Source organism: Pararge aegeria, chromosome 13 (assembly GCF_905163445.1).
Source record: "Pararge aegeria chromosome 13, ilParAegt1.1, whole genome shotgun sequence".
NCBI lineage: Eukaryota > Metazoa > Arthropoda > Insecta > Lepidoptera > Nymphalidae > Pararge > Pararge aegeria.
The window spans coordinates 2,941,012-2,968,421 of NC_053192.1; the positions used below are offsets into that span (position 1 = coordinate 2,941,012).

The window sequence follows — 27,410 nt, forward strand, 5'->3', positions numbered from 1 at the left end:
GGTCCAACGATATCAACGGATCATTGGTGTCCAACGTGGAAATGTTTCTCGGTTTGTATCCACCGGCACATTTACATGCCATCGGCCCAAATCAACGCCACGCAGCGCGCCAAATCAAAACATATAGTATATTATAACACTCTACCAATCAGGTTTTTTTAGTGTTTCTGATCATAGAAAAATAATCATTATTTGTTTTGACTTAAGTGGCATGGCGTGCGTGACGTGGCGTCGCGTGTCCTCGTATGGGAAGTCAGAATGTGCCCACGCCATTTCTATTATTTTTACAAAATCTACCTACAAATCAATTGGCGAATACAAATATAAAGCCATCACCATTTAAAAATATATTTTTTTTTTAAATAATTTCCCTTAATCTTTATGATACTTCATCTAATAAGTTATCAACTAAAGAGGGTAAAATTATGTGGGTAGTTTAAAATAACTACATTCTTCGAGTGTCATTTTCAATACTATAATGATAATATTCATTGCAATTGATCTATTCAATCGTTACTATTCAAGAGCAGACTATGCCTAAAGAATATTTTACATTTCTATGGTAAATGTCCATTTATAAGGCAGTTTTCTTTCCCGGCCAAGATTTAAGCATGGTCTAACTGCATACAAAAAGGCTGGTACTGAGAATTTCTTGCACGAAAAACCAAATACCTAACAACGTTAGGTAACGTCCCGGTACCATAGCTGAATGGTCTACGAGGGCTGTCACGCTTCGGAACAATATGAAACCGCTATGCTAAGAAGCTTCATATCGAGGATGCCATAACCCGTTCTCCTTTTTTTAACCACCGTGCATCTTTAATATGCCTTTGTACCCTTGAACCTTGCTGGAAGAATGTTCCACACTTTCATATCGTACCAATACGATAAACCAATACGATAATTAAACCTTAGTATAAAATTTGCGCGTTCCTAAATGAGGAGTCACTATTGCGTATTGATAAAGCATTCAAGATATTATATCGTCAAAGCAAAATAAACCTACTAATACTCGCTTTAGAGTCGCAAATTCTGTACTACAAATTTACCTTTTACAATTATTCCACTCAAGGAATTGTGAATTAATTTGAGCTTTAAATTTATAGAAATAAGTTCCATTTTACAATGACGCTTTAGCGTTTAGATACTCGTTAAAGAGTCTCCGTTTGCGAGACTCGAGTATTTCATGTTTTCTTTGTGAAGCAAACAAATAATTAAAACTTATTGAAGATACCATAACTCTTAGTAAAGTCTGCTCCTGAATATAAATCAAGCCTACTTGGAGGAGGGGTAGTAGTACAGCACCGCACAGCCGGGTAGCTGCCAGCGCGACGCGTGTAGCTCTATCAGCTGTAACAGAGTGCGGCGTATGGAAGGAGCTGCCGATGTGTTGATGAAGGCGTCTCTCACTGCGGACAGCAGGCGTTCCAGGTCCCCGGGCAGCTGGGTCTCGAGGTCACGGCCGATGTACGTGAGCACGAAGAAGAGGTTCTCCGTCTGGAGTTAAAAGAAAAGTAGTTAAGCAGATCTCTGATTTTTGATTATTAGAAGCTAAGATCGTAAACCGTGATGTTAAAGAATTCGAAATTTAAAAAAAAATCAAAATTCATTTATTTCAAGTAGTCCTATTGTGGTGTCTCTAAAAGCATCGATCTTAGCGTCAAATCGAATTCGGTTCGTATGTGACGTTGCAATTCATACTAGTTGTAAAGAAGATATGCTAGACTAGTCTATTTTAGTTACTTTTACATCGTTACGTCATATGGTATTTTACTATGGGATAAGGCTGCAGATATTGGCACTATTTTGTGTGTGTACACAAAATGGCTGTTCGAGCAATCTATAAAAATGAGTTCAGAGGCATTAATGCGATATATTTAAAGATGTTTGAACGTCAACGTAAATATAAGAGATGTGACAACAATGATCTAACTATTAGAATGATTGCTCTAGTGGTTGCTTTTTAAATAGTTTTAAATGACAAAGTCAGTGATAGAAAAAAGAACGACATGCTAAGTTTGTTGTGGCCATCTTCCTAGACCAAGGCCCGTTTGTTTCAAATTTATGAATGTATTTAACGCCATTTAACTTCCATGTACACATAAGGGCCATCTGTGGAGCTATTTAAATAAAGAAATATTTGACTTTGGTCGTGGACTACGTGAATTTTTATAATAATGCAGCAACTCACATCGCTGGGCGAAGGCACCGGCTGTCGGATGCAATCCTCGCAGCACTTGCAGATGAGAGCTAGCAGCACGTGGCCGGGCGCACTGTTCCCGCGGCGCTGTATGGCTCGCCGCCGCAACTGACAGTACATCTCCAGCAGGAACGACAGGAACGCCATGAGCCGTGGCCTTCCGCCGCCCACTATTGTACCTAGAAGCTGTAACACCAAGTACGATTTAGAAAGAAAGACAGTACCTCACTGTTTACAATTATTGGGTGTGTGTGTGTGTTATGTGTGTGTGTGTGATGTGTGAGTGTATATGTGTGTGAGAGAGTCAGAGAGAAAAAGTGTTTGTGTGAGTGCGTGTGCATGCGTGCGCGTTTTTATGAGTGTGTGTTCACATATCACAAGATGAAAGGGCTTGAATAGTAGAATAATGTACACTACAATGAAAGTCAGAGGGTTTTTCAAAATATTCTGTCAAATACAGCTACTTTTCCAAATTAATGACGGTTAAAGTCCCGCGTTAAAGTGTTCATAACACAAGACAACAGGAGGTGTTTACCTTGTCGCGGTCGTGGTACCACTGCTGGCACGTGTTGAGCAGCGACTCGAGAAAGGTCTCTGTCTGCTCGCGCTCCACCACCGCGATACAGCGGCGCGCCGCGGGCAGCGCGTACCGCGGCGACTCCACCGCGCGAGACACCAGGTGCCCCACCGCGTCCATCAGCGTGCGGGCGCAAACTGCGTTCGGATCTGGACAGCACGCCACATAGCGTCAACCATAGGTTATACAAGGGCATTTGGAAAGTATCATCTTTAAGTTATATACATAATATATCGAGCCATTAACGAATGCTTTTTTATAAAATAAAGATTCTGGTTTCAGTAATTGCATTCGGATCTTAAAAGCACGGCATGCAACGTACCAACTCTTTTGAAGTAATAAATTTCAGAATTTGAATACATCTTTATGAATTCACAGGTAACTCTTTTACGATTCCGTGGAATAGCGGCATCGTTATAGCTGACGTGTGTATTTTACCGCCAAGGCGCGCTAACATATTTTGCATCTTAATGATTTGAGCGTGTCTGCTATGTAGAGAATCTGTCTTATCACCAATCTGACAAGTCCAGAATCTGTCCAGTACCGATTAAAGGTATGCCTACAACAACATACGATGTCATTTATTTAAATAACAAAACCGCGTTAACCATTGTGTTTGTATTCTCTTTGACTTGAACATCACCTTCGATCCCGGTCATTATAATATACGACATAGTTCGGACCGACTTTTTATTTATATGTACGATTACAACCTACAATCAAGTAGTTATAACAGCGATAAATAGACGAATTTTACAGATGTTTTTATTAAATTTGTCGAAGTTAAAAGCATGGTGCATTAATGTACAGAGGTGCCAAGTTTGTTGTACAAAAATCTAAGCCTAAACTAAATTGACATGATCAAGAGAAACAGGGGGAAAAGGACATCAATACTTTTATACCTGCCAATTTAGTTGAGACATTTTGTAGGTGCATGAAAATAGGCACCAGTGTGTGCTACAAATATCAAAATCAGAATACTAATTGTGGAACTGTGACCAAGCTAGAATATTGTGCATTACCATATCATATTTCTATGCAGTATATTTACAATGAAAAATAACAGTAACATCTGTGTAATTATTACAGTCTCATGTGGTTTGACACCTACGCCTCAGGTTTATGCAACACAGGGCGACACTTTGCAGGACGTGTTCTTGCATGCTCTGCGAAATTTTGCTCTGTTTCTGGACAATTATTTTCCTCTTACCATCAGTACGGCATGCAGGGCTGCAGACATTTCTGTCCCGGGGAAAGGACAACATATAATGTTCTCGCACAGTTTTACCAACTCTCGGAGCATTATCGCACAAGTGGAATTAATTTTTATTAGTGGCTTTTTTTAAATTTAAAAACAATAATGAAAATTAAAAAAAATATATATATATACGAATACATAATAGAAAATAAAGGCGGGTAAACTTCTTTTCCCTGTTGCCGTGCTTTGGCAGGTGGATACGTAAGTGACGTCTTGTGTCAGGGGATTTAATGGTGAGGATATAATTTTTGTCCCCTGCCTATGCTAGCCCTGCAAGTCTCTGTTTGGTAAACAGAACAATTTGAAAATTTTTATCGTTAAATTTGCCATGTAGAGCAAAATTCAAGAACCATGCAAAATAAATTAACCAATTGCATTTACCAAGTAAGCATACTCTTTGCCGGATTTCTACCTTCCATTACACCAGTATCCTTCACCAACCATGTGCTGGAGACGAAAAAAAAAATGTAGGGTTACACACCATTTTTCTCACCTTCCAGTGCCTTGTCAATGCACTCTTGTATCTCTGGCGGAAAATTGCCCAAGTCCCCAGCGTCTGCGGCCAGGCCCAAGGCCGCCATTCCACTGGCAAGTGTATCCGCTGACGTGAGGGATTTGGATCTTTTAAGTCCCGGCCCAAAGGACTGTGGTCTAATGCTTTTGCCATTGCCGTTTGTTAGAGAGGAAGGCGGCGATTTCTTCTTTTCATTTATTATCTGTTGTGGTTGCAGTTTGAAGTGCACGCGTGGTCCTACCTGGAATTAAATGTATCTTGGACTTAATGACAACATTCTTGTACTAACTTGCAAGATAAATAAGGCTTTCGCGGTGTCATTAATTCTAGACGTCTTAGTGAGAGAATGGCAAGATCAATTAAACAAACGATTCTTATCTGTAAGCGGATAACATAAGTGCATTAAACTCATAATTTCATAGTAAATATCTGTATTACTTAAAGAAATTTAAATCAGAATAAAGAAAGCGTATAATGACAAAAGACGAAGAAAAAATAAAACGACAATATATTGCGACAATACACACATCGCTATCTAGCCCTAAAGTAAGCGTAACTTGTGTTATGGGTACTAACTAATGAATATTTTTTTTTATGAATAATATACATAAATTCTTTTAATATAAACACCCAGACACAGAAAAATATTCACACTGAAATTTTCCAGTTGCGGGACTCAAACCCACGGCCTTGGACTCAGAAAACAGGGTTACTGCGCACTGCGCCAATCGGCCGTCAAAAAGAAGTTGAATTTCTGAAAACGACAGTAATAATGGCGGAGCTCATAACTGGGATCTGGGCTGGGCTGGAGTGGAGACTCCGAAACCATGTGTCTGTTTATTAAGAATCGAGTGGGTTGCTTAGGACTAAGATGCATAGGGATTGTTACTCTTTCAATTTTACTCTAGAAAACAGTTTTTATGTCGAGAGTTTAACGGGAGGCTTTACAAGGTTTCAATTATTCAGATGATGGAAGTCTCAGTAAGGTATTTTGCAAGTGTTCAGTGCTTGTTCTCGTCCAAATCCCTCAGTGGCTGAAGAACAGTCTTCGACCAAGGCTTGTTGCCCATACGAACTTACGGCTCTAAAATGTGCTCGCTTACACACACTCTGCGGACGACAGATAAAGTTATGCTGGGAGTTTCTCGACTTGATCAAATCAGGAATTAGGAGATCCGTAGAAGTAGTAACTACCGACCTAGCTCAAGGAATCGCGAAGCCCAAGTGGGCAGGTAACATAGCTCGGTCAAGCGTAGGACGTCGGCATCCCAAAGTGCTGGATTGGCGATCCCGCACCGGTAAACACAGTACAGCTTTGGGAGCCCTTCAACCAGGTATCATACGAAAGACATACGAATCGCGAAATGCCGCTTTAAACAATTGGCTCAGGACTATCGCATAGGAAATCGCTAGAAAAGACGTATGTGCAACAGTGGACGTCGGTTGATCTGATATTGATGTTTATGGTGAGAGTGTGTGTATGTGCCGAGCTGTAGGGTTTGTACTCACCGCAGCATGCGGCACGTTGCCGCTCGAGGCGCTGGTGAGCAGCGCCTGCGGCGGCATCACGGGCCGGTAGTGCGGCGGCACCTGCGCATGTAGCACCGCCGAGCGCGAGTGTTGCAGCCCCACGCTCGCGTACCCAACGCCAATCACCGGCCTGGAAATAGACACAGCACACGTCATCTTGTGAAGCTTTGCCCCTAGCGTGAGTTTACAATTTATAGCCCATAGATTATACAGTTTAATAATCTTTAGAACGTATTTAAAATATTATAGCGGAGGAGTATGAGCAGTGCTTAGTTACGTTATATTTTGATGAGGATCTAAATTTCCTCAGGAATGGGAAGCTTCTACCGTGGCTTGGTTGGTTAGTTACCACCCTACTGATAAACACGTGCCATGGGCTTAATGTAAGCGCAGCGTGAAAACTTTTAAGGTTATGGGATTAACAACATGTAACACTGTTTGTTCTAGTCTATGTTGTTTAGGATGTGTTAAATTCCTTTCTTTATTCGTTTTTTTTTTCCACTGCATTAAATTGCTTCACGAAAATCAATTCAATATTAGTATCTATACTGTTCAGGCAATACTTAAAATTGGTACCATTGTCATATTAAAAAATGCATGGTATAACATGACAATGGTGTACAGAGAAATCTATCAGAAATTTACATTTATTATTATGTAAATACTGCAAATTAAACATAAATCACTCTTGTGGTTCTTTTCAAAAGAGCAAAAGAAAATGAAGATAATCTCCTTTGTCATTTTTCGAATAGGATTGTAACACTTCCTTATTCACTGGTACGCCAAGCCCCGCGTCGTCGCCGCGCCGTAGAGAGTTAATATGTTAGTGATTTTTTAACTGCCCTCAACAGGTTGGTCTGCTAGTATGGGCGTACCCAACTTCTGGTGTACGGCCCGGATACGTGTCTGTCTGTATCTTCTTTACATGCCGCCATATATTTTTTAAGAGAGTTCGTACATTTTCTGCGACATTTCCAGGGGGGCAGCTGCCCTCCCCCGTCCCGCCTGGGTACGCCTGTGCCTGCTACCATTACCACTAAACGTAAGGACATGACTGCAATATCATCTTAGGATCAAACCTGTGTTGTAATAAAAAAAATACTCAAGCAGAGTTCTAAAAGAGTCTTCCTGTTAGCCTTAGTGGATAAACATTTAACAGTCAAGAATAACATATAGTTTTTTCAATGCGAAGAACTACATAAATTATCAAAATAGTTTAATTTCTTTCAACATCATTTAGCGGCACTCAGCACCTTAAGCAGGTCCTTCAACACAATATCCTCATCGCCGAATGTGGCAGTCAACATAAAGCATAATAGCCCATTTGCCTACAAAGCATATCGGCTTGCGCAGAACCCGACGCCCTAAAAGGCGCACCCAGTGTGTGACGGGCATTTGATCAATGAGCGTACCTACCAGCTTTATTATTACAATACTTATTGTCTACATAGCTTCCTGTGTCAATTCGACAATGTTATAACTATTTTGATTGCATAATCCGTATTAACATTTTTTTTCTTCTGGCTTTACATAGATTAGCCAATGTCAGGTGTCAATATCTATACTTATAATAAAACTGTAACTGGAAGATTTCTGTACATTTAATATATTTTGAAAATGTTGACCGGGGGATGCTTTATAACCGATACTGTGTCCAAAACAGATTTTTATTTAATTTTTGTCTGTCTGTCTGTCCAAGCATCACGTGAAAACTACTGAACGGATTTAAATAAAATTTGGTATAGTGGTAGCTGATAGTCCGGGTCAACATATAGGATACTTTTTATCCCGATAAACAACAAGTTTCCTCCGGGAAATGGAATGAAAATTTTTATAAATTTTACTTCAAAGCTCCGTTAAATTCGATCCGATTTTAATAATTATTTTTTTATTTGAAAGTGTATGGATGTTTTTTTATATGTATGTATCAACTAAAACAATGACAACTTACTAACTCAGTATACCACGTAAAATAATAGTAGGTACATAGCTAGCCACGATGATTATGACATCATCAGATCTATTCTAGCTTCTCGATTGACTCATACGCGGACGAAGTCGCAAGGGTCCGCTAGTGTTTAATAAAAGCTAGAGAAACTTAAAATATAAAACATCAGAATAAAACTACTTAACTGTTTGGATAGGAAAATGATAGGGATTGGTTCTACTTTTAATAATACACAGGTATTAATTAATACACACGATTATTTCTATACTTTGATATCTAGAAACAATGATACAATTTTTAATAAACTTTATATGAATTTATATTTAACAAACAAATAATATAGGTGGGATACTAACATTTTATATTTGTCATTTTAGCCATGTTCATATAGCCTATAGTACCTTGTAAGAACAAGAAAGAAGTCAATGAACTGTATTAATACTGACAGGTATGGCTTCGTGTCAGAAAGTCAAAAAATACATTTTATCTTTACGTCTATTGATCTACAGCAACATTTATACTTATAGAAACATGGCACTTTTCTGCGCTTTTGCCGCAAACCCTCTCATTAGGATTGTCTGTTCTTTTATAGAAATACTAGCTGTTGCCCGCGAATTCGTCTTCGTTTGATTTTGTTGTTTTGATGTGGCATTAAATTTAGTTGTAGTTCTATAAAAAATAAAAGTGTTAAGTATCGCTTAGCCTTAAATGAAGTGTTTTGTCCTCTATCTCCAACCACATTCAGATCTACACAAAGTTTGGGGAAAATTAAACACATTATAACCTCTATAGTACAAAAATAATTATTTAAATCGTTTATAATTTGTAGGAGTTATGGGGTAAAATCAAATTACTTCTGACACTTCCAAGAATATGTGTACAAAGTTAGGCCTACAATTGGCTTATGGATATCTCCCTGATCATTGAGAATCTGTCCTCCTCCTTCTTCGTATAATAATAAACGTTCAGTACAAAAAGAGTTTAGGCAGAACAGATAAATAACAAAACGATGACGTAACAACATGGCCGCTGTTGCATACGCGGGTGTAGAGAGCGCCGAGTGAGGTGCGAAATGAGGGCAAGTGGCGTGTCCTGTCTGTACTTCACTGCACACCGAAACACATTCGCTTAACAGTTGCACATCATGCTTTGTTTTTTATTCTATAGTCATAATTGATCAACCAACAACGCCATCTGATTGTAAGTGGCAAACCGTCGCCTATAAACAGAACAACACTTCATGGCATGCAAGGAGCACATCCTGCTACATGTCGCCCTGTGTCCATACATTTTGAAGCGTAGGCGCTAAGCCTCATGTGCCACGCCCTACAAACCGGAACACACATCACAACTTTTTTTTTTTTAATTTATTGTTCAAAATAAAAGTAACAAATATTGTCCAAGTATATATTCGCAAGTATATATCTTTAAAAATATTCAACTACTTAATCTAAATGTAAATCATTTAGACAATCTTAGTCGAACAGTGGCATTTTATTTGAACTATTAGCTAAAAAATGTCTTTTACATTTCCTTAAAAATATACATTTTTTTTTTTTCATTTATACATTGCAAAGCGGGTGGGAGATCTTCAAATATTTTGGGTAATATGTATTTATAATTCCTTCTTCCGTACATGTACATGTATGTACAACTTTTTATAACTAGGCAGTTACCGAAAATGACCATCTCGCTTTACGTCTAAGATGGTTGTATAACTGTGTGCGATGTTAGGTTAACGTCTTCGAGTACTTTATTCAGTGACATCACATTTACTCAACCGATTTGTTGATAAAGTACACATATTAAGTTGCAGCCAGTTTGTAGCTAAAAGCCATGCTAGAAACAGACAGCAACAAGCTATTCGGTCCGAAGCCATAGTCAAGGTAAGAGTGTCAAAGTGGGCGATGTTAGGTTAACGTCTTCGAATCTATAGTCTATACTTTATTTAGTCAGATGTCCCTTCTAAAGTTAAGATCATCATCATCATATCAATCCATTACTGGCCACAATGAGAAGAGGTTAAGGCCGTTATCCACCACGCTGGCCCAGTGCGGATTGGTGGACGTCACACCGCTTTGAGGACATTATGTAGAACTCTTAGGTATGCAGGTTTCCTCACGATCTTTTCCTTCACTGTTGAAGATATATTTTAATTGCTTAAAACTCACATTAGAACTTTGAAAAGTAAAGAGGTGCGTGCTGGGATTCGAACTCGCCCCGTGAAGACGAAATCCTGCCCTAAGGGCTATATATAATGTTGTATAAGATTTCCACACAATTCAAATTCAAAATTCAAAAATTCAAAATTCAATTAAAAATTCAAAATTCTAACATTCAAATTGTTTCATGACTTCTGTACCTTTCACAGAAGATATGCAGATGTCACTAATTCCTGACCATTTCTTGTAAGTCGACAAAGTTTAGAAGCCGAAGTTTATATCCAAATGTTCTCAAAGGTGCAGGGCCCAGTGAGGATTGGTGGACTCCAGATAAAAAGCGTGGTGGACTACGGCCTTAACCCCTTTTCATTGTGGGAGAAGAACCGTGCACTTTAGTGCGCCAGTAATGGGTCGATATGCTGATGGAAATTTTATTGCTTCTACATATACTGGTTTTTCCCATTTTCCCATTTTATGGTGAACGTTTAGAACATTAGAGGTAAAATAATTACTGTCAACTACTGAATAGTATTAAGTGACTAACCGTTTGTTCAAGAAACCATACTAAAGTGGTTTTTGATGCTTCAATATTAGTCGTGTACACGGCTTCTGTATTTTCTTAATTAATAATAATAATAAATAAATATACTACGACATTACACACACCGCCATCTAGTCTCAAAGTGAGCGTAGCTTGTGTTATGGGTACTAAGACAACTGATGAATATTTTTATGAAGAATATACATAGATAAATACTTATAATCTATACTAATATATAAATGTATAGAGCTTTTTACGGTTGTTCCGTTAAAACTTTTAAACTATACATCCGATTGAATTGAAATTTTGCATCCATGTAGAGGATGGATAGGCTAAAATAAATTTTGAATTTTAACTCTTTTAGACATGAAATTTGGACAGAATTTTTTTGGGCTATGTTATGAGCAAACAAGAATGTATTGAATGAAGTTTAAATCACAAAATCGGTTACGGGGGTGCTAATGAAAAAAAATGGAAATTTTATACTAAAATTCCCACAGACTTAAAATTTTATAAAAGTTTGTTAAATTTTTTCGAAATCTAATAGTAAGTGACCTTATCACTTACTATCAGATTTCGAAAAAATTTAGAGGAGATTGTGGGGGCGTTAAAATTATTTATATAATTATAATTATTGATAACATCCTAAAGGTTTTATTATAGTAATAAATGATGGACCAAGTTGTGGTAACCTAATAATTAGTGAAAAACCATAATTTGTTACATAAACAGAGGAACACTTTGAATGCCATGCAAGGAACACATCATATGAAATGACACCCTGCGGACTGGAACGCAGCTTGGCAGCTTAAATAGGCATGGGGGTAGTAGGAACTTCACTGGACAAGCTTGGCCACAAAGTACTTTAATAGGTACCACTACTAAAACTTTAAGTGCGGAAGAGTCTATGTAAGATTTGCAGTCAATGATTGCAACTATCTTTAATTTCCAAATAATACTGTTGCCTCTGGAAGTACGATCTTTAGTGCTAAAACACATATCTATATATATAAAAATGTTATGTTGGTTTGTGTACGCTTCAAAAACTCAAAAAGTTTTGCAATGATCAGGCTGAAATTTTAGCATGATTTATAATACGCATCAAGGATTGTTTTATCTATTTTTCTCAACCATTCAATCACAATGTGCCACAGCGAAGCGTGGCAGGGTACAACTAGTATACATAAAAACACCTTGCTAAGTTTTGGGCTTCACGCGCGCTGCGTAAGAAGTTAAAATTTCGATAAAATCACGTACGACAAAATTGATCCCCTTTTAAAAGTTCTACATGAACCCTGGTACAGCAAATGTCTACCTTTAAAGGTTGGCTATTACGCGGAAGAAGTCGCGAGGGACCTGTAATAAATATATAAAGTCACATCACAGATCGTAGGTATAGGAAACTTAGCTAAATCCGATATCAAAGGACTGGCCAAAGACATGTATATTCTACCGCGAGAAACATAACACTTTACGATCGCATTACGCTAAGCCCACTTAAGCTATACTCCTAGATAGAAATAGATAACGTTATTAAGTTCTGTTTTCGTTATATAATACTAGATGTGCCCTGCGGCTCCACCCGCGTAAATTTCGTACATAGTTTGCACCTATAGTAACATCTTAATATATATAAATCTCCTGTCACGATGTTTGTCCGCGATGGACTCCTAAACTACTTAACCGATTTTAAATTAAATTGGCACACCGTGAGCAGTCTGCTTAAGAGATAGGATAGCTTAGATCTTTAATTATAGTCGCAATTTTATTTTATTGCAAATTATTTGTCTATAATTAATTGACAGTCACATGTTATATATATATACTACTATACTCATTTAAGGCTTAGCGATACTGAATACTTTAAAAACAAAATCTAACGCAGACGAAGTCGCGGGCAACAGCTAGTATATTATATATATGAGATTTTGAGATTTCTTCAACAAACATTTTTTTTTTGTAGATAGGTTTCTGCAACATTACGGGACCTGCAACGTGTCGTCTCTCAACCTCAGGCGTAGATGTTAAACCTCGTCATCATCATCATCATATCAACCCATTACCGACCCACAACACGGTACGGGTCTCCTCCCACAATGAGAAGGGGTTAAGGCCTCGACTCATGTGTGTAATAACAGCGGAAACTTGCACGCCCTTCAGACCGGCACGGCAGGGTGATTACGTATCTCGCGACAGGCGTAAATCTGGCAATCACTGCTGTCAAACGTCACTTTTCCATACGATAAATAAACAAAAGTGACGTTTGACGGCAGTGATTGCAAGATTTGATGCTTGGCGGCAAAAATAAATAAATAAATAAATATACTAAAACAATACACACATCGCCACCTAGCCCCAAAGTAAGCGTAGCTTGTGTTATGGGTACTAAGATGACTGATGAATATTTTTAGGAATTATATATAAATAAATACTTAGAAAATACATATAAACACCCAGACACTGAAAAACACTTATGCTCATCACACAAACATTTTCCAGTTGTGGGAATCGAACCCACGGCCTTGGACTCATAAATGCGCATGGCGGTAGCACTCCCCCGACTAGCACTGTCACTAAAACCTTTACAGACGCTTTTACCGTGTTACCAGACAAATCTCGGCGCTTACTATTTAAATAAGAGTTTTATAAGTCATACTTCCCTACATACCTCCTACTAGACGACGTTTTGCAGAAAGGACTCGCTTCCCAAATTTACTATCTAAACGAGTTACTGTTACTAAAATGGTAATACTTTTTTATTACTGGTAACAAAATCAATATAATATATAAATAATCATAGTTAGGTATTTTCTTTGAACTTTGAGTTTACCAAATATTACTATATGTTTTTTTTTTAGTCAATTTTCTTTTGCACTACAAGTTAACGCTTTACTGTCATCTCACTTGTGTTAAGAAATTAGACATTCGCATTTATAATATTAGTAAGAGTACATATTATTTGAGAATGAATATAATCGATCTACAATTTGATTAGACTGCATTACTGATTTTGCACTTTATTCGTTTAAACTGGTAACTGGAACAATAAATAGGTAGTGACTTTGTGTCTGCATGAAGTGCACAGCACAGCAAAGAGTGTATCAACCTTAGGATGAACAGACGAGCAGTCCTGGCGAGGAATTTTAAATATTTCCTGAGACAAATAAATTGGATAATCGCACAATATTTCTCAATACGACGCATACGACGTATGAAGAGTAAGGAGTGATTCATAACATGGCGTTCATGAATAGAATGGGCATGCAACGAATGTGTAGGCGGCAACCCGAGATGAAGATCTGAGACGGGTATCTTTAAATTATAATAGGTACATAAATTATCTTTGAATTTGCTTTTATTCATGACACATTATTTGATAAACTAACACTATCGCAAACATAAGATCATTTTTTATTTAAATTTACAATTATGTATTATATTTTTTCAAGGGAAGTGTAAAGTTAAGCGGTAATAGGTAGGTAAGATTTCGACTTCACATCGGTGGGTCGAATTCGAATCCCAGCTTGCACCTCTAACTTTTCAAAGTTATGTGTGTTTTAACCAATAAAATATCACTTGCTTCAACGGTGAAGGAAAACATCGTGAGGAAACATGGATGCCTGAGAGTTCTCCCTAACGTGCTCAAAGGTGTGTGGAGCCCACTAGGCCGCACTGGGCCGGCGCGGTGGACTACGGCCTTAACCCTTCTCATTGTGGGAGGAGACCCGTGCCCTGTAATGGGTCGATAATAGGTGCAAAGTTGATGTGCAAAGTTGACGTACAAGGTCGCGTAGAGTTGTATATCACGCACTGCTCAACTACCTCTCATAAGGTAGTGAAAGATTGTCCTACAGCTGTCGTTCCAATAAGACTCTGCGCAGCCTTCTTTCATAGGTCTAGGATTTCTGATTAGTGGTACGATAAACTAAGCCTTACTTGTGCACATCTTACCTTAAGTCTTCACCATAATAACTATATAGATAGTTAAATTATTTATTGAACACAATCATAAAGATTATAAATATTGGAAACAGTAAAGCAAAAAAAAAGGGCAAACGCGATCTTATCGCTTTAAGAGATCTCCTCCAGACAAACCTTAATGAAAGAAGAAAATATAAGTACCAAATATAAGAGTTAAAAGCTTTAGTTATATTGTAGGTAGTCTAGAGTCTAGAATACCTAAAGTCTACCTATAACTAAAGCTTTTTAAAAAAAATGGTCAAACGCTCCGGTGAATCACGTTTATAAATGGAAAATTATCCATCTAACGCGATGTCCGACCTTGGTTTTTAATGACAGCTCAATGATAAATAAAATAGGTGGCTGCCTACTTACTAATGAATGAATGAGTGGCCAACATGGGTGAACAAATGAGTTTCATATTTAAATGGTGGACTGGCGCGAACTATTGCATGTGACAGAGTCAGAAACTTGGCTGCAGTGATAAGTGTTTGTAGTGTAAATGAAAACTGAAATAATACTTCAGAGGATTTAGAGATACATTCTTTATTGTCTCAGCAGGGCTAGCACGGGCGGGAGATAAAAATCATATCCCCCGATTATATCCCCTGACAAGGGATATAATTAACGTGTCCACCTGCTAAAGCACGGGAACATAGAATAGGGCAAGTTTACCCCCGTTTATTAATAAACATATATTATTTGGATATTTGTGCGCCAGTGCTCTGAGAGTTGATAAAGCTGTGGGAGAAGGTAAATTTATATCCTTTCCCCGGGGACATAATTGTCTCCTGCCCATGCTAGCCGGGCTAAGACTTATCTGTGAAACCGAAACGCTAACAGTTTTTCAGTAAAACATTGCCATAGTTTTTACTGAAAGAAATCAGACAAAGCTCTAACACATCACGTTTAAAAGGAAATATAGTGACTTCTGTCACATAAGTAAATACATAGAATACTTTGAATTAGTTTGTATGGAAAAATAAAAATGACAATACAATCTTATGAAATATACTTATGCACCGTTTAATTCCATTACACGTTGAAGATACTTTTTACCAACAAGAACTTCAGTTTTTAACAAAATCATCGGAAAAAGTAGTTCTCCGATGAATACCTTTTTACCTCACTAAATCAAAAAGTGCATCTTTCAGTCAGCAGAACTATTTTGATTTGAATTTAGAACTCTAATTTCAAACTTCACTGGATCGAGAAACGTTCAGAAGCTTTCATTGGGTCATAAAACGTTCAAAAACACTTATTTCGACATTTTTATATCTAGGTCGTATCGTCTGTGTTGGTATCACTTCGTTTTCTCGACATAATGGTCGTGAAAAGATTTTAAGAATTGGACTATCTAATGCAAAAAATAATGTTTAAATCTGACTCAGATGAAAGAACTAAAAGTCCCGAGAAATGGAGATGTCCATTAAAAATTCATTACATTGTTTAAAGTTTGAGAATTTTCTCTCAAACTTAATCAACAATATAAAAAATCGCAATTTATATCAAATGCAAACGTAGAAAGAGTTTGTTCTATCATAGGGGCTCAATGTTCGACTGAAACAAACCATCTACTACCGACGAACCGACAGGACCGGGCGTCTTCTAATTCTATGTAATAATTTGTAAAGATTATTCATTTATAAAGTTAAGTTGTATTTTATTGAAAATTCTAAATATCCTGTGAAATCAACTCTTAACCGCCTTGAAACAGCTTTCTCAATACCCTTGAAACTGAAATCCATTTCTAGATATACCTACTAAGCGCTGATTTCACATTTCGCTTTGGAAATCAAGTTTATTAAAATCACGTTTTGCTCCAAATGTTCCAACTGAAAGCCAGTCAAACGCGTAAACTGAGTTTAGCCTGCTTGATCGCGCTTAGAATTTGCGGAGAAATCAGGCCCAACTACACAAGTAAACGTTAACATAATACGCCGTAGTTTCTTGTTTCAGATTGCAATTTCGTTTTTATTTCGCACTACCGTTCTACGTCCTCGTTTATAACGGTTTTTTACAGTGTTCCTGGGATAAAAAGTAGCCTATGTTATACTCCCGACTCTATGGCAAAAAATCAAGTTGTCTTGTTGTCAATTTAGTGCGTAAAGACGGGACAAACAAACAAACACACCTTAAAATCTATAATATTATTAGCAGCATTATTGTTTCCCGCTATCTTAGTTCGCGTTTATTACATTTTTTTACAAATCCTGTGGGAACCGTTAGTTTTACTGGGATGAAAAAGTAGAATATTATACTCTCCGTTTTTTTAAACTAACTCTATGTCAAAAATCAAGTTGATGTGGGCGTAAAGAACGGACAAACAAACAAAACAAACACACTTTCACATTTATAATATAGAAGGATAGCAAGGATTATTCAAGGTTGAATAGGAAACGTTTGATTCGAAATTTTTGAATCCTTTAAATGTGAGGCATCATGTGTCCTAAGTAGGTACTGTAACTACAGTACCTAATTAGGACACATGACATGGTTATAGAGGCTGCATTATGACGTGGCTTGCTCCTTAATTTAAACGCATCATCAGATATAACGCACTTACTATTGCGGCCATGTACGAGTTCAAAACTTCGATTTGGCACAGTCAACCCGAAGGTAACTTTACTTAATAGTATGCTAATTTGTTTCGGTACAATGTAATAACTGACGAGCTGTTCCCAAGAATATTTTTAAATTTCGTTCAGGATACCAAGTCTATTAGCAGCTAGCATTAGTCTAGCTTTAAACTCCGTATCTTCACTTAATATGAGTTTGTGTGAGCTGTTCATGAGTGTAGGGGAGAAGTTCATATTTTCTCGCGAGCAACCATTTTGCTGTTCTCTTTTATATCGACAGTTTAATCGACGCGGCTTAAAATAATAAGTATTCCAAGCACTGTCGATCGTGCGGCGTGCTTCGCGATCTCGAATCACGAAAAAGACCTAGGTTAACTTAATTAGAATTGTAATTGAATTTAATAAGTCTTAATATTATGTAAATTAAACTAAATGTAAAACTTTCCCATTCTTTCATAATAATATAAGCGTTGTTTTGCAGTCGGGTGGAGTATTAAAAATATTTCCACAAACCAATGTTTGTAACGGCGTATTCCATGATTTGTGGGAGGTTGTTTGCGTAACGATACGTTGAAGTAAACACTTCAGTTTTGCAAGGAGTCTCAAGCGACAGTTTGAAGCGTGGTTTTCAAACTTAAAAATAAATATGGTTACGCTTGCCTTGGTGCCTATTTTTTTTAATAGCAGCAATTTTGATTTATAGTTTTTAAACATAATATAATGACGGCCGACTGGCGCAGTGGGCAGCGACCCTGCTTTCTGAGTCCAAGGCCGTGGGTTCGATTCCCACAACTGGAAAAGGTTTGTGTGATGAGCAATAAGTGTTTTTCAGTGTCTGGGTGTTTATATGTATTTATGTAAATATAATTCATAAAAATATTCATCAGTCATCTTAGTACCCATAACACACAAGCTACGCTTACTTTGGGGCTAGGTGGCGATGTGTGTATTGTCGTAGTATATTTATTATTATTTATATATATATATAAAAAATCATCATATGTCATTTTTGTAGTAGGCTTTTTGTGACAGAGATCGTCCGGGGTGCTAGTACCACCATGCTTATTTCTGCCGCTAAGCAGCATTGTCGCGACGCTGTGTTCCAGTCTGAAGGGCGTTGTGCCCGGTGTAATTACAGGCACAAGTGGCCTTGCACCTACGTCTCAGGTCAACACTTTGCAGGATGTGTGTCTGCGATGTGTTGCTCCGTTTATGGGCGATGGTTTGTCACTTAACATCAGGTGGGCTATCTGTTTGGTCGATTAATAGGAAATAATAAGATACATTCTAGTCCCACCGTTATAGTACAGTGTATAGTTTGAGCTTAGACTTACACAATGTGAGATGGTGGTAACAAAAAGAACACACGGCTGAGTTTGTCGTTTGTTTCTTCTTAGACCGGGGTGCGTTTGGAACCCTCGTAGATTTACTTTTAAGTTTACGAATGTGTTTATCGCCATCATCTCACTGCCATGTAATGTACAGATTTTAAATATAATATAAAGCCATCTATGGGGCTTAGTTTAATAACAATATTTTTGACATTGACTTTGAAAAAAGCCTAAAATACTCACATATCCGAAGTAGAATATCTTAGTCTTCCGCGAACCATCTTGTATTATCCAACGTTGTAAAAGCTACCGACTAGCTCGTCCAAGAAGGCGTTATCAAATCCACAGAGTATAGGTAAACCACTATTTAGATAAAAAAAAAACCGTTTGTTTACTCAACACCGTGACACAATAGCTTGATTTATACCACCCAGGTAGATACTAGCATCGCAAATCTCTATGCAAACTTGGCAGTACACGTTATATTATAGAGGTACTTCGCCACGTAAACGTTCCGTTTCACTTCATAACATCTTTATTTATAGAATTTTCCAACACAAAACTACTCCAACGTTATTCGTACACATAACACATAAGAGTTTTAAGACTTTGTTTTGATTTTATTTACGCTTTGTTCAATTTATTTCATAGTTGCCTAATCACTTAAATGATAAATCATTTTAATCCAATGAGTAAGGTAATAAATTAATAATGTACCGAGTGTTAGAGAAGACATGTTATATTCATACACTCACGCGGTTCTCTTTAATATATTTCTTTTTATAACTGTAATAAACTAGTGTTTGACCACAATCTCACCTGATGGAAAATGTAGATGTGGCCTAAGATGGGAAGCGCTTACCTAGAAGATGCCTATTCACTCTTGTTTTAAAGATAATTAGGTTGTAAGAATTAGGAAAAACAGAACTCGGCTCACTAAACCCCAGGCATGCGTATAAGAAAAAAAGATGCATCGTTTCGTGCGAGTTATCGAGATATTAACATCATTTATTTATTTATTTATTAGGGACAATAGACAGTCATGCACAAAAATAACAAAAAAGACATCTAAAAATAAAATAGCACAAGACCCACATCATTGTCCACGAATTACTAAACGTATATTTAAAAAAAAATCATAGGGGTGAAAACCCACCCCGTGCCTTGCAGTGCGATGGCAGACTGGTGAGAAGGGGATGAGATCGAATATTATAGAACAAGCGGACGCCCGCGACTTCTGATAAGGAAATTTCATTAAACTATCATCCACCGCGTCACATCTCCTGAACGAGGCTCGTCTTCAATGTGTTAAAGTAAATGGATACCTCTTCAATGCGTTTGTCCGTTACAACATTTTATTGATGACGCCCCTACCGCCCTCCGGAGGTACAAATTAAATGCATGAATTATTTTATCCGATTAGATTCAGTCATTCCTCACTGATACAATTATTACTTGTAGCCCAGTGGGCCATAAAGCGTAGCGCAAAAACTTGGTATGCGATGTCGTCTCTACTACAGGTACTTATTTCTTAAGGTTAAAATCCACCTAATTATTTGCCCACTAATCGGAAACGTTATGAAGAACTCTCGGACGTAAAGTTTTCCTCATGATGTTTTCCTACACCTCTAAAACAAGTGATATTTTAAATTCCTTAGATTAAAAACGCACGTAACTCCGAACAGTTAGAGGTGCCGGGATCAAACCCGGTCAACCCGAAAGGGTGGCCGAAGCTCCAACCACTAGGCTATCACCGCTTAGCCAACTAATAGTTTAACCAAAAGCATCGATAGACTATGGATATAATTTGCATTGGCAACTATTGGTAATTTTGCAACATCTTTATATATATATTTCTTGTGTGCGTGCGTATGTCACTGAACTCCTCCTAGACGGCTGGACCGATTTGAATGAATTTTTCGGTATGCGTTTGGGTGGCACCCTGGACAGCCCAACAGATGGCGCTGGGGTGAGCTAGTTAATATATAAAGTTATGACCACAAGGTAGAGGGGACTTAGGCCCAATAGCTAAGAACAGGTTCGGAGGTATCCATGTTTAAGATCGAACTTGAGAATCTGTTCTCAGCTTGGTGACATCAGGTGTTAAGATAACCGGGACTAAACTAACGTGATCTCAAAGGCACTGAAGAAGATCACGGGTCTAATTCAAGCCTTAAAAATCCTTTATCCATCCAGCTATTTCGATCAAAGTTGCTTAACTAACGCAAACTAATTAGCGCTGTCTTACTTAGGGCATCATATCATCATTATAATCATCCTCTCCGACTATCTCTGTCCTGAGCATTCTCCTCGCTCATAGGAGAGAGAGAGAGAGAATTAGCAGAGACCAGCCATGCTACTCCAACATAATTGGCTAAGCTAATAGCTAGACTAGTCTTAATGCACTTCCCACCAGCCCACTTCCAAGCAGTGGCGTGCTCTGCATTTCTAACCATAAGAACATTAAGAGAATTGCATAAAACGGCAAAAATTCTCCTCTTATAAGAGTTATATATAAATTTTAGGGTAGGCAGTTCTTTTGTGCATGTATGAAGTGCACGCCACTTGGAAGCGGTTCAGAAATCACACATGTATTTTTCTTCTTTTTTTTTATTGTCTTCATTATGCCTATCCTGATTCAAAACTTGAAGAAAGGGCTTTAACTATCGCATCACGTTAGTGATAATAATAAGCCCGAGTCACGGGGCCTATACGGGCAATTTTATGCCATACTTGGGATTCAAACCCAGTAGTTTGTGATTTGTAGTCGAACTTCACAAAACTAGACTAACATGGAGCAAGATCAATATCTGTAGTAACGATTTAGAAGAGAATCTCTACCACTAAAACAAAATCAAAATTAACAACAATTATTCAATAACGGCGGTGACCGAGTTTGAACCCCGGCACGCAACACTTTTCAGAGTTTTGTACAACTATATGTCTCTACATCTTTAAAGGTGAAGGAAAACATCGTACAGCACCTGCATACCTGAGAGTCCTTCATAGTGTTTAGAAGGCACTTGGCCAGCGTGGTGGACCACGGCCTGAACCCTTCTGTACGGCCTAGACCCCTGGCTAACAGTGAGCCGGAAATGGTTTTAGTATGATGAATAAATACCTAGCTACCAACCTTACGAAAGATGAAGATATTCGGTATTTAAATATTTAAATTTTCGAGGACCCCAAATTAAGATAATTGTACCACACAAATTTGCAACTTCACGCGTGCAAATCTTAATGTCCGCTTGACAAATAATTATCGCGACGCCCCGATTACTTTATCCGTTTTAATATAACTTTATCACTATAAAAATATATAACACTATTAAAATATTAGTTTAATTCGGATTTCACGCGGGTCTGCGATTTTTGGTTTCGTTCGTAATACGTTCGTGTTTTCGGCTTCGTTCGGTCGCGCTCGTGATTTTCGGAACTCGGTTAGAGAGCGCGTCGCTCGCACGCATGCGCACCGCGCGGCTTACGTCACGCGGACGTCGGGTGGTATAGGCACTCGGCGCGTGCTCACGTCACCGCGACCGCGAACAAAGTGATAACAAAGTCAAACACGAAGTAGCTGCAAGTCCGCGAACTCGCAATTATTGTGACTCCGCACTTTTATCGCGCTACAGCGATTCCAGTACACCAATATCGCTTCATGCGCAACGCTACCAACTGTTATTGGATCGTGCGCAACGATGACCGCGCCGCACAGAGATATCTAAAACTGCGCAAGATTAAAAAAAATCTATAACCCGCCCTAAACTAAAACGCGACCTAAAATGCTATGTGGCCCCTCCTTCGTAGGTACATTACGTGTAGGTGATCCATTTCTACTTATTTTTGCAATGTTTAGTTTTTTAATTATAATAATAATTTAACCCTAAATTTATATAAGTTAGTATTTTTTATTTCATTCATAAAATAATATTATCTAAGAAGACCATTCTTTGATACACGTCGACTGCCCGCAATTATAACGTATCTTTTTTTTTTGCGGTGAACAACTTTAGATATAGAATTAACGATAATATAACATGCTGTTTGAACCCCATTGCGGGATAACTCTTAGGCACTCTTCCTCACAAGCTTGTCCTTTACGACCCAATCGTTTTGAACGCAACTGACATCAAGACTACAGTACTACCAAAATATTATTAGACATTTACGTTTACTTAGTTACATACGTAATTTATATCCATACGCAATGACTTACGCCCAAAATTAATAGTAAAAAATAAATCTTTAGATAGTAGATTGAATTTTGCAGTGCTATCCCTCTCTACTCTTTCCTGTAGATAAAAAAGCACTACTAAATTCAATCTTCCATCTGAAAGTTTCGGATTCAATTGATTAACTATACATTTTAACATTGGGCGTTGCATACATACAATTAATAGATACCTTCAACAATGAATGATTCCAGTGAACTACCAAAGGTCATGATAATTTCACCCTGAAGGAAAAAAACTTTCTATCCCGGGAAAACAAACGGTTTCAGCGAGAGAATATAAAACCGAAATAATCGCGAAAGAAATGTGGTTATTTCGTAACGAAGGTTTATACATTTTCCATCTGGGGCCCTACTAGCACATGATTTCAAACGTGAGATTTATATGCCAGTTGAACTATATAGTTCTGAAACAAGACCGTTAACCACATTAAAATAATACTACTTTAAGCGATGATAGTAACTCCTAGTACGTTTGCAAACATGGATAGAAAGCTAAAGCTCTGTCTATTATTATTCTAGTAGTAAATAGCGGATATCGCGTAAACCATCCCGAAGGTTTCAGGTTCACATATGCTGGACGCGTGCCAAGCACGTCGATTAGCGTGATTCCTCTCGATCCGGCTATATTTTTATTCAACTCGCGAACTCACTGATAATATACCTCAGTATGTTTCTTGGTTTGTCCTTCAATAATGTAGAAACAGGGCAACGGATTAAAGTGTTTTTATGTATTTTGTATATATAGTATCTTCAAATTTTATTGTACTGTAGTATGTTGAATTTTGTTATTATTCAGATATATTAAATATTTCTTTGTAATCAATGAAACTGCAAAATCTAACCGTCGAAATGACAGGTGAAACGCCGAATTCAAAATATTGACGTCACTTCTATATTAAACAAAGTTTTGTACCGCTTGAACTTTGGAAATATTTTGTGATTTCAAACTATAAGTTGCTAAGTAATTTGTTATGGATAACAAAATGAGTCTTCTTTAGTTACGGAATAAGGACTTTATAATGCTCTAATTTGCTTATATGACATCCCCGCGAGCGTTTTCGCGGTATACAGTTATTTTTTTAAAATATAATTTACGATTTATGTTAACAAAACCTTTAACTTGTGCAAAAATAAGATATTCCTTGGATTTAGCAGATTCCTCCGAACATCACCTAGGGATTTTTGTAAATTAGTCATCATGCATCTTCTGTTTCTGGGCCTGTCTCCGTACAACCGAATCATCGTAATCAAGAATTCAAAAATATGCCATAAACAATTATATAAGAATATTCGATTCAAAATACACAGGACTAGCGTAAACAAAACTAGCAATTCTGACAACACGAGATACAATGGATAAACCTTTTAAAGTGAAACTTCAATAACGACGTCTCAGACTTTATCGACTGTGTGTTGCATGTCGCGTGACGGAGTAGGGATAAAATGACAGACGCACGTAAGAGCAGCAAAGGCAAATATGGCGGCGCCTATAGTTCGCATCAGCTGACCCTGTAGTGTATCTAGACATTTGTGCTCCATAAAATATTGGTAACATTAATAAACTGTGAAAGTCAAGATGAAGATGGAATTGATATTAGAAAGAATGATTGAAAATAATTGGCGGATCAAAATGAAGTAACGATTATAAAATATTGTTTTCAGTTTTATATATCATCTAAATATTCTATCTAAACGACATACATAATTTTGTATTATGTATGTCGTTCTCTAAAACACAGAGTTCAATAAGTTATTTCCAATTTCCAAGTGTAAAAATAAGGTTGATGAAGCGATCATTATATCCGTAATGGAATATTATTCCGAAAATTTTTAGTTATATGTCTATAATGTGAAAAAAAAGTTTAATTTTTACCGTGATTTCGTAAAACCATACAATCGTTATTTTTAAAAAGTTTAAAAAAAGAACAAGAACTTATGATAATAAACTCACCTATTATTCAGGTCAGCGGGCTTGGCCATGGTGAACTCCTTCGCGTGGACATTCAGCTTGTTGGCCGAGCCTGGCGTGGTGGGAGCGTTGCCCGCTCCGCCCGCCGGCGCCACGCCGTCTGTGCGGACACCTGGCGGTCAACGTTGGTCGTCAAGAGAAGAGATGATAGGAAAGGTTAGAATGGACGTGAGACTACTACAGGGAGGTGTGATTGTGATCAAAATGAAATCTTCGATGTGACTGATAGATGGGCGTGAGGCTACGATAGGTAGAGATGGGGTTGTGAAAAAAATGGGAAGCGGTAGTGATCAAAATAAGAACAGCATATAGATATAATCGTGATTAAAATTAAATCTTTAATGTGAAGATTTGATTGTGCAATGATCACGTGAGACTACGAGAGATGTGATTGTGATAAAAATGAGAGTACTAAAATTCGATGCGGAAATTGATCGTGATTTTTGGGTTGTATATATTATGTGATGACTGATTATGATCAAGGACTTGTGATCGGAAAAACAATGAATAAGAATGTAATGGTGTTGGAATTGGATTCAGCTGGAAATTGTTGTGCATTTTGATAAGGATATTTGAATTATTGAGTTAAAGTAGGCATATATATATAATCATGGAAGAGAGTATTCAGAACATAAAGATGAGTAATATATATAGGTCACAATCTTATCAAATAGAAAAGGTAGTAAATTTTTTAATACTTAAACTAAGTAAGTGGCCTGTGGTGAAAAAGGACACAGACACAATGGTACGACTTTTGTAAGTGTATATTAGTCCGGTCAATTAAGACATTCATACAAGAAGGTGTAAGTCCCAACAAGCTGAAAATCAGTACAATTGTTCAAAACATAATTATAAATAATATTTAAAAGTTTCCCCATCATTCTCGTATATGAAAAAAAATATTCTAGGCCAAAGGTAAAATAAGTTTTTCGCGATTTTCACCAAAACGGTAAGTTTTATCACTTACCACAAGAGCTTCAAAATTATCGGGTATTTCCCGATAGGTTCGTTGCAAACAAATGAGGGAAATGCCAGATAATTTTGAAGCTCGTGTGGTATTCGGGGGATTATTTTTCCGTCCCAAATGTCGGCCAATAGAATTGCACCATGAGACGAAATGTACAGTTAACAAATAAGAATTTCATAATGAATAAAACAACATTTAATTAAGATTCAGGCTAGTGCAATTAAAAATACAATTGTTTATATATAGCAACTACCAGAGAAAATTTTCAAAAAATTATCAGCATAATACCATGTAGGTTGTACCACGTGACGTCGAATGGTGCAATTCTATTGGTCGATATTTGGGTCGGAAAAATAATCATAAAAGTACTTTAGACAAAAATTGTAGATCATAAAATTATCCCACTTGTTGGGATTTTATGCGCCTTCACTCCGATTATTTGGTCTAAATTGATCGTACTATATATTTATAGACTAGATATTTTTTTTAATAAATAAATAAATAAATATACTTAGAGCTTGATCGGAATATATATAGATAGACTAGATATTTTTTTTAATAAATAAATAAATATATTATGACAATATAGCATCGTCATCTAAAAAAACAAGCACTAAACAACTACGCTAAAATTTTATATATTTTTAATAACAATAGGCCATCGGTTGATGGTAATCACGCCTGTTAGAAGAAAATGGTCTAGGTTTTGGTCTAGGAGCACGCTTTCCTGGAAGTTATACGTGACAGGAGACAGAGTTGTCTCTATTGGAATGAATCTACAATATACCTACGCATGATTTTTCATATATAAAAGATTATAAGTTAGTACAAAGTTTCATGGCTTCCTAAAAATCGGATTAACTTAATAGGTATTAATTATACGAAACAATTACGACGGCCGATTGGCGCAGTTTGCAGCGACACTGCTTTCTGAGTCCAAGGCCGTGGGTTCGATTCCCACTACTGGAAAATTGTGTGATGAGCGTGAATGTTTTTCAGTGTCTGGGTGTTTGTATGTGTATTCTAAGTATTTATGTATATTACTCATAAAAATATTCAACAGTCATCTTAGTTCCCATAACACAAGCTAAGCTTACTTTGGGGCTAGGTGGCGATGTGTGTATTGTCGTAGTATATTTATTTATTATATTATTAATTATACGAATATAAGTGATAGCTCAGTGGTTAGGCATAAAGCGGTCCATTAGGTAGGACTTCGACTTTTATTTCGGGGGACCGAGTTCGAATCCTAGCACGCACCTCAAACTTTGTTACGTTCACCTTAGTCATGTGCATTTTAAGCAATTAAAATATCACTTGATTTAACTAACGGTGAAGGAAAATATCGGTACGTAAAAATGCTCTCTCAAAGGTATGTGAAGTCCACCAATCCGCACTGGGCCACCGTGGTGGACTACGGCCTTAATCCCTTCTCATTGTTAAAGGAGTATCGTGCCCTAGAGTGGACCAGTAATGAGTTGAAATGATGATGGTGATATCTATATCTTGTGTATCTAGGCTAGGCAACGTTTTTGGAAAAGTTACTAAATTGTGTACCTACCGGAACCGCGTGGTTTCGAAAATCACTATGCGGTAAATTTTGGCCTAGCACCGGTTGCCAAAAAACTGACGCTCTGCGA

General features: G+C 37.4%; 1 protein-coding gene across 2 annotated transcripts in view; it reads right to left on the bottom strand.

Annotated features, from left to right (window-relative positions):
* Window positions 1–461: 461 nt before the first annotated feature.
* The window catches only part of LOC120628705 (CBP80/20-dependent translation initiation factor), a 56,368-nt gene continuing 29,419 nt past the window's right edge, over window positions 462–27,410 (bottom strand). The window contains exons 5-10 of one of the 2 annotated variants that reach the window (XM_039897274.1): window positions 24,786–24,903; window positions 6,059–6,209; window positions 4,529–4,790; window positions 2,736–2,926; window positions 2,192–2,386; window positions 462–1,497 (exon numbers count right to left, since the gene is read on the bottom strand). In XM_039897274.1, the coding sequence (XP_039753208.1) occupies window positions 1,276–1,497; window positions 2,192–2,386; window positions 2,736–2,926; window positions 4,529–4,790; window positions 6,059–6,209; window positions 24,786–24,903 (1,139 nt within the window). In that variant the 3' untranslated portion in view covers window positions 462–1,275. Of the gene's footprint in view, window positions 1,498–2,191; window positions 2,387–2,735; window positions 2,927–4,528; window positions 4,791–6,058; window positions 6,210–24,785; window positions 24,916–27,410 lie in introns of both variants that reach the window. The other variant, XM_039897273.1, reaches the window with a different exon arrangement.